The sequence below is a fragment of the Eleutherodactylus coqui genome, chromosome 11 (genome assembly GCF_035609145.1).
Source record: "Eleutherodactylus coqui strain aEleCoq1 chromosome 11, aEleCoq1.hap1, whole genome shotgun sequence".
NCBI lineage: Eukaryota > Metazoa > Chordata > Amphibia > Anura > Eleutherodactylidae > Eleutherodactylus > Eleutherodactylus coqui.
Genome location: NC_089847.1, coordinates 3,192,041 through 3,200,006, shown reverse-complemented (window position 1 = coordinate 3,200,006; position 7,966 = coordinate 3,192,041). Strand labels below are relative to the sequence as shown.

Genomic DNA, 7,966 nt, shown 5'->3' with positions numbered 1-7,966 from the left:
ACCGCTCTCTGGGTGACCGCCAGACCTAAGTGCCGCCATCTGATCGGAAGATGGTGGACTGTGATTAATCTGTCAACAATACTTGCTTCCACTCACTTACAGTCCGTCGCTGCAGGCCCCATCGTAGGCGCTGCTGTGCATTCACTGCTGTGATGTTGTGTGCAGCTGCTTGTCCATGGTAACCCTTCACATGCCATTCTCTTCATAGGGTTCTGGTGCTAATGAATGTCATAATAGCCTGTGATGGAGGAGGAGGAAAAAGAGGGATGGAGCAAAACCCGTCCAGTTGTGTTTGTTGTGAAACATGATACTGTAAAAGTGGTGACTTCAATAGTGGTGACATCCCCCCACCAGGCCATGTTGTCAGCTCTACACCCGGTGACATCCTCCCACCAGGCCATGTTGTCAGCTCTACACCTGGTGACATCCCACCACCAGACCCCGTTGTCAGCTCTACACCTGGTGACATCCCACCACCAGACCCCGTTGTCAGCTCTACACCTGGTGACATCCCCCCACCAGACCCCGTTGTCAGCTCTACATCTGGTGACATCCCACCACCAGACCCCGTTGTCAGCTCTACACCTGCTGACATCCCACCACCGGGCCCCATTGTCAGCTCTACACCTGGTGGCATCCCCCCCACCAGACCCCGTTGTCAGCTCTACACCTGGTGACATCCCCCCCACCACCAGACCCCATTGTCAGCTCTCCACCTGGTGGCATCCCACCACTAGACCCCATTGTCAGCTCTACACCTGGTGACATCCCCCCACCACCAGACCCCATTGTCAGCTCTACACCTGGTGGCATCCCCCCACCAGACCCCGTTGTCAGCTCTACACCTGGTGGCATCCCCCCACCAGACCCCGTTGTCAGCTCTACCCCGGTGACATCCCCCACCAGACCCCGTTGTCAGCGCTACACCTGGTGGCATCCCCCCACCAGACCCCGTTGTCAGCTCTACACCTGGTGACATCCCTCCACCAGACCCCATTGTCAGCTCTACACCTGGTGACATCCCTCCACCAGACCCCGTTGTCAGCTCTACCCCGGTGACATCCCCCACCAGACCCCGTTGTCAGCGCTACACCTGGTGGCATCCCCCCACCAGACCCCGTTGTCAGCTCTACACCTGGTGACATCCCTCCACCAGACCCCGTTGTCAGCTCTACCCCGGTGACATCCCCCCACCAGAGCCCATTGTCAGCTCTACACCTGGTGACATCCCCCACCAGACCCCGTTGTCAGCTCTACACCTGGTGGCATCTGACGTTTTCTGTACTGGGGTCTTGTGTGGGATCCTAATGGTGTAGCATCACTGGACTGCACAGAACTGACGGGGGGCCAATACTTATGTTAACATGGTGTATAATCCTGCAGATTCCACTCTGCCCCTTAAGCACCAAGAGCTTCTGGTTCAAAATAAGGCAAATATTTAATCAACACCATCAAATTCCTTCTCTTTCAGGTTATTGCCTTCCAGCAGGTTGTTACGGGGTCTTCACTCAATGTGCCCTCCTTCCACCTCGGTACACAACACTATGGTGACACTTGGTTGGCCACCGGAACCTATTTTGTGTTGCCCGCACAGACAGGGCACATCTGCCCCGAGGTCTGAGCCCTCTACTCCACACTAGAATACCCAAGAAGGGCCCAATGGTCTGCAGCGTTATCTCTGGAGGGCAGAGTGAATATCAGCAGTCCTTCCAGTCCCCCTCCGAAAGTTCCACTTTCACGTTTTAGTACATATCGCTCATTGAGCCTTGTGTACTCGGAGAAGGAAAGGTCAGAATCCCCTCCTGCCTCCTGCTGCGGGTTATCAGCTGTAACTAACAGCCCGTCCTGCTTTAGGATTGATTGCAGAAGCAGAGGCTTACATTCCGCTGTCATTTTACTGCGCCTGGTCCTAAACGGGTTAATATGCATCTGCGCTGCAGTTCTTTTGGCGTGGGTTTTTCTGCATGCAGTCTGACGCAGATTTGCAGCGTGTGAACAAAGCCACATTTACACGGCCAATAGCCCAAAAATCTCAGGCACAAGTCGCATCGCCCAGCACATGGACAGCCCATCCGTGAGCGATCTGCGAGACACCGCACATTGGAAGTCCACGAGGATAGAACCTTCAGTCTTACTCTATCAATGCGAAAGGAAAAATGCCCATTGGAAACAAAGGGTTAATACAACGCACCGAGTTCGCATGATATTCATGCCGGTGTAATAAGCCCTCCGGCTACGATCACACGGTCAGGACTTGTTGAGGATGTGGATATTATACCTGAATCCTCAGCATATCCACGAACATTCCACATCCAATGCAAGTGAATGGGATCAGAGGGGTCCTGTGCCGCCCCCCAAGTATATATATATAGTGACACACTTCTGTCACATGACTGGCTTTTGGTTATTTTAGACAGAACAATTAGCATCCAAATGAGCAAAAGTGAACGATAATTGTTCGTTGCTCATTTCATGCAGCATAAAAATCATTGTTGTCTCGTTCCGTCCCTCTCATCACTTATACAACGATCTGTGGCCCCCTCAGTAACAGTGATCCCTCCGTGGCCCCCTCAGTAATAGTGATCCCCTCTGTGGCCTCCTCAGTAATAGTGATACCCTCTGTGGCCCCCTCAGTAACAGTGATCCCTCCGTGGCCCCCTCAGTAATAGTGATCCCCTCTGTGGCCCCCTCAGTAATAGTGATCACATCTGTGGCTCCCTCAGTAGCAGTGATCACATCTGTGACCCCCTCAGTAGCAGTGATCACATCTGTGGCCCCCTCAGTAGCAGTGATCACATCTGTGGCCCCCTCAGTAGCAGTGATCTCCTATGTGATCCCCTCAGTAACAATGATCCCCTGTTTGGCCCCCTCAGTAATAGTGATCCCCTCTGTGGCCTCTTCAGTAACAGTAATCCCCTGTGTGGCCCCCTCAGTAACAGTGATTCTCTGTGTGGCCCCAGTAAATAGTAGTGCTTCGCCTGCCATACTGCCAGATCCCGGATCTAGTAAGTCCATTCAGCAGCTTCTTCGTGACACACAGGAGCAGCCGGATGCCACGTTCTCTAGAGACCATCCATGGACTCCTCGCCCCTCCGAACGCTCCGTACAGGGGGGTGCTCTTACAGAATGGCACCTGGCGAGTCCTCGGTGTGTCATGAAGAGGCTGCTGGTGGAGATATTTCCTGGAGCTCGGTTTGAGTTTCGGTAGAGGGGGAACCCCTCAGTGAGTCGGGGCTGGGGGTCCCTGTTGCAGATGGGATATCTTACATCAGATTCAAATGCTCCAAAAAAAAGTCAGCGCAGCTCATCCGCGCAAAAAAAAAAACTGCAAGAATAGCGAGTATTCACATTAGTCTCCTGGATTCTGCCTGGGAAGCCGCGGAGTAAGCCCATAACGCTGCATGAGGACGATCCTCGTGTGAGACCACCGTGCTTCCACAACAGACAGTCAACCTCGTATTCCTGCTGCGGATCCTCCTGTAGGCGTCGGACTATCAGAAGCCGATCCGTAACGTGCGCCGAGCCTGACGCTAATGCTGAATACGTCCCCCCAGTCCAACGCAGAAGGCAGGCATCTTATGGAGGGGGATCTCCTGTGCCTCGCTGACTAGTCACACCGCTGTGGAGGAGGAGCTCTGGTCAACTCCTAAAAGCCACCCAAAATGAGGGGGAGGGGCTTAACAGCAGCAAAATAAAAAAAATTCAGGTTTTGTCCGGTTACTTTTGAAACCAAAAGGGATTTGTGTGAAATACATGACATTTAACTGCAATTTAATATCATTTCCAAGAAAAGGGAAGTGCAGAAAGGACAGTTAGTTTTCAGAATCTGCAGATGGGGGTCAATGACCCGCACTATAGTGTCCACCGCTGGTATAGCCAGACCCCTCAGTGCAGACAGTATGGGGGCTGTCAGTGGCATCTCCATCCGGGACAGCTAGACGTGACCCACTATGTGTAGAAGGACTGGGAATAAATGTCTCAAGCACTGAGACCCCCAGTGATCCCAAGACCGGCGCATCCAAATGCCCCCTGTGAGTAGCGCAGCGGTGCGCATGCTGACCACAGAATGGAGGGATTTGGAGCGGTGGTTTAACGTGCGTCACATCACTCCATTCACATGGGGCATTCAGGTGCGCCAGTCTCAGAGTCACTGGGTTCCGTTGTCAGACCCCCAGCAATCACAGCATCCTGTGGATAAGGAAAAACCCTTTAAACCTCGTATGATGCGGCATTCTCCAACTTTACGGCGTACTTTATGTTTCATTATCTGGCGGTTTGCAGGATCTGGATGATAATCATTCCCTGTAAATGCCGGCAGCGACTGAACGCCATCATTTGTTTCTTTAGTCCGGCTCACTCAGCTGCGAGTTTGTTACAATGTATCTGTGCATGCCATAGATATCAGTATTGGAACAACGAGCGCCGCTGATGCGTTCAGCTCACTGATACATTGTAACCAACCCTCATCTGTATGAGGAATATTAAGGCACAATGGGGGTTTCAGCCTCTGAAATGTTCCTAGTCGCTAACAGCAAGCAGAGATCCTGAGAATAGTGAGGACTAGAAACACAATGGGGCACATTCATAGTCTGCGTCTGGCTCTGAGCGACAAACCTATAAAGAGGCAGACGGCTCTTAATATATATGTCTCATCTGGTGGCATCTCTATGCGCCATACGGAAATCTATGCCAGCCGTGAGCTGGCATAGGTTCCTGCTATAATGTATGCCAGTTTTTGGCGTACAACATTGCAAATGTCATGGGCTGTGTGAGGCCATGCCCCTAAGTCTAGGTGTAAAAGCCCCAAAAGTTACAGTTTTAGCACGTGCACCAAAATTGTGCCCCATAGTACTGGTGTGCGAGGCATAATGCTGCAATGTCTATCATGAAGTTGGAGAACATTTCCTTAAACTGTGATGATCTGTCAGTCTTCATAGATGGGAGTCAAACGCACAAGCCGTCCCGTCACTTATGGTTCTTCCGTTTCTGCTCTGCCTGATGTGTCGCTCCACCGGCTCCTGGAGCCGTAGGCCTTGTAAGGCAGCGAGTACTCCGTCCCGGCTTGACTGGCCCAGTGGTTTTGTGTTTGCCTCAGTTTCTCTTTCTGCTCGTGTTCGGACAATAATTGGAGGACTCGGTCCCGATCTCTGAAGGGGCTTCTTCCATATTCCTGCAGCAGCCACATTCTGTACTGTAGGGGCGAAAAACAGAAACATAATAGGGGTTAATCTGGGAGACCACAGTGTCTTCATAACCCTCCGCCCTGTGCAAGATGGGAAATATTCTGGAGAGAGCCGCCACCATTCACAGAGGATGGTACAGCTAGCGTATGAAAGGTCCAAGAGAGTCCACTATGTAACCTATGGGCCCTGCAAATATTGTAAGCTGCATGGTGATGACTGTGCAGGACCATGAAATTCAACCCTTCACATCCAGAAAGACTAAGTAATGAGAATGGCGGTGGAGCGGTGTGAGGGGGGGGGGGGGGGGGTAGTACAGTTCGAACTAGCAGAATAGTTAATAGGAATATATGTAAGATAAAAAATAACCCAAACCATCTAAACTGTATGGTGAGACTAACGCTAAAAGTGTGACCAATAAGGGGACTAATGCCAGAAGTCTGACCAATAAGGGGACTAATGCCAGAAGTGTGACCAATAAGGGGACTAATGCCAGAAGTCTGACCAATAAGGGGACTAATGCCAGAAGTCTGACCAATAAGGGGACTAATGCCAGAAGTCTGACCAATAAGGGGACTAATGCCATAAGTCTGACCAATAAGGGGAGTAATGTCAGAAGTCTGACCAATAAGGGGACTAATGCCAGAAGTCTGACCAATAAGGGGACTAATGCCAGAAGTCTGACCAATAAGGGGACTAATGCCAGAAGTCTGACCAATAAGGGGACTAATGCTAGAAGTCTGACCAATAAGGGGACTAATGCTGGAAGTCTGACCAATAAGGGGACTAATGCTAGAAGTCTGACCAATAAGGGGACTAATGCTAGAAGTCTGACCAATAAGGGGACTAATGCTAGAAGTCTGACCAATAAGGGGACTAATGCCATAAATCTGACCAATAAGGGGACTAATGCCAGAAGTCTGACCAATAAGGGGACTAATGCCAGAAGTCTGACCAATAAGGGAACTAATGCCAGAAGTCTGACCAATAAAGTAAACGAATTGGAAGTAATAATATCTGAGGAAAACTACAACATAGTGGGAATAACGGAGACCTGGTTGGATGAAAGCTGTGACTGAGTGGTGAACTTACAGAGTTACAGTCTGTTCAGAAAGGATCATGAAAACCAGAATGGGGGAGCGGTTTGTCTCAATGTAAAATCCTCTGTGAAGCCCACATTACAGCAAGATATATGTGAGGGAGATGAACGTGTGGAGTCTCTATGGGTGAAAATACATGGAGGGAAAAACAACAAAAACATCCTCATAGCGGTTTCCTATAGACACCAAATATAAGAGAAGCCGCTGAAGATCCATTACTAAAGCAAATAGATGAAGCAGCAAATCACAATGAGGATATAAACTGGGGAGCCGAAACCTGCAGATCTAATAAAGATAACAACTTCCTGCCAATTACTAAAGATAGTTACCCAACTTGTACGGGACCCGACTAGAGGGGCGGCCATTGTGGAGTTCATACTAACCAACCGACCTGACAGAATAACAGGGGTGCAGAGCGGGGGCACCGGGGAAATAGTGACCAGAATGTAATACATTGCCACTTGTCCTTCAAGAGAGTTTTATAGGGGAGCTTCGAAGATACCAAACTTCAGGAAGACCAAGAGACGCCCCTAACCTTACTGACTGGGACAATGTCCTCAGAAATAAGAGTACGGCCGATGAATGGGAAGAGTTCAAAAACATCCTAATTACTTACTGTGAGCGGCTCATACCTTACAGGAATAAAGGGGTTAATAATAGGAGAAAACCAATAGGGGGCAATAAACAGCAAAAATAAAGTGTTTAAACTACTAAAACCAGAAGGCAGCGAAGAAGAACTAAAAAGCTGTGAGGAAAAAAATTAATTATGTAAAAATCAGTTAAAAGCACAAAGGTGGAAACGGAGAATTATGGCTAAAGAGAGTAAAACTAACCTAGAACTGTTCAACTATATAAATAGTAAAAAGATTAATACTGAAAGTGCTGGCCCTTTAATAAATAATGTAGGGGAAATTGTAGAGGCTGATGAGAAAGCAAATCTATTATATAGTTTTTTTCGCCACTGTATTCACTAAGGAAAAAGAAATGTCAAATTAGATGCAGAGTGATAAAGTAATAATAAAGATAATAATATTTTTTATTTGTATAGCGCCAATTATTCCGCAGCACTTAAAGTAAACTCTGCCCTAAATATCACTAGTCTAACCCAGGAAGAAGTGCAGAGACGCCTTAAAAAGATTAGAATAGACAAATCGCCAGGTCCCGATTGCATTAAACCACGGGTTGTACGGGAATTAAATAATGTGATACACAGACCCTTGTTTCTTATATTTAAGGACTCTATAATGATGGGTCTGTCCCACTGGATTGGTGCATAGCCAATGTGGGGCTGATATTCAAAAAGGGTCAGTACAGAGATCTCTCCCATCATCTATTATACCCAGGACTGTAACAAGGGGGCGCTCTAATAACTATGTATAGATATATCAGTGGTCAGTACAGAGATCTCTCCCATCATCTGTTATACCCAGGACTGTAACAAGGGGGCGCTCTAATAACTATGTATAATATATCAGGGGTCAGTACAGAGATCTCTCCCATCATCTATACACCCAGGACTGTAACAAGGGGGCGCTCTAATAACTATGTATAGATATATCAGGGGTCAGTACAGAGATCTCTCCCATCATCTATTATACCCAGGACTGTAACAAGGGGGCGCTCTAATAACTATGTATAGATATATCAGGGGTCAGTACAGAGATCTCTCCCATCATCTATTATACC

At 48.6% G+C, this 7,966-nt stretch overlaps 1 protein-coding gene across 4 annotated transcripts in view; it reads right to left on the bottom strand.

The window, feature by feature from the left end:
- Positions 1–3,754: 3,754 nt before the first annotated feature.
- The window catches only part of LOC136582040 (dual specificity protein phosphatase 22-A-like), a 45,835-nt gene continuing 41,623 nt past the window's right edge, over positions 3,755–7,966 (bottom strand). For all 4 annotated transcript variants that reach the window (XM_066582793.1, XM_066582794.1, XM_066582795.1 and 1 more), the window contains one exon: positions 3,755–5,191. In XM_066582793.1, the coding sequence (XP_066438890.1) occupies positions 4,970–5,191 (222 nt within the window). In that variant the 3' untranslated portion in view covers positions 3,755–4,969. The remainder of the gene's footprint in view (positions 5,192–7,966) is intronic.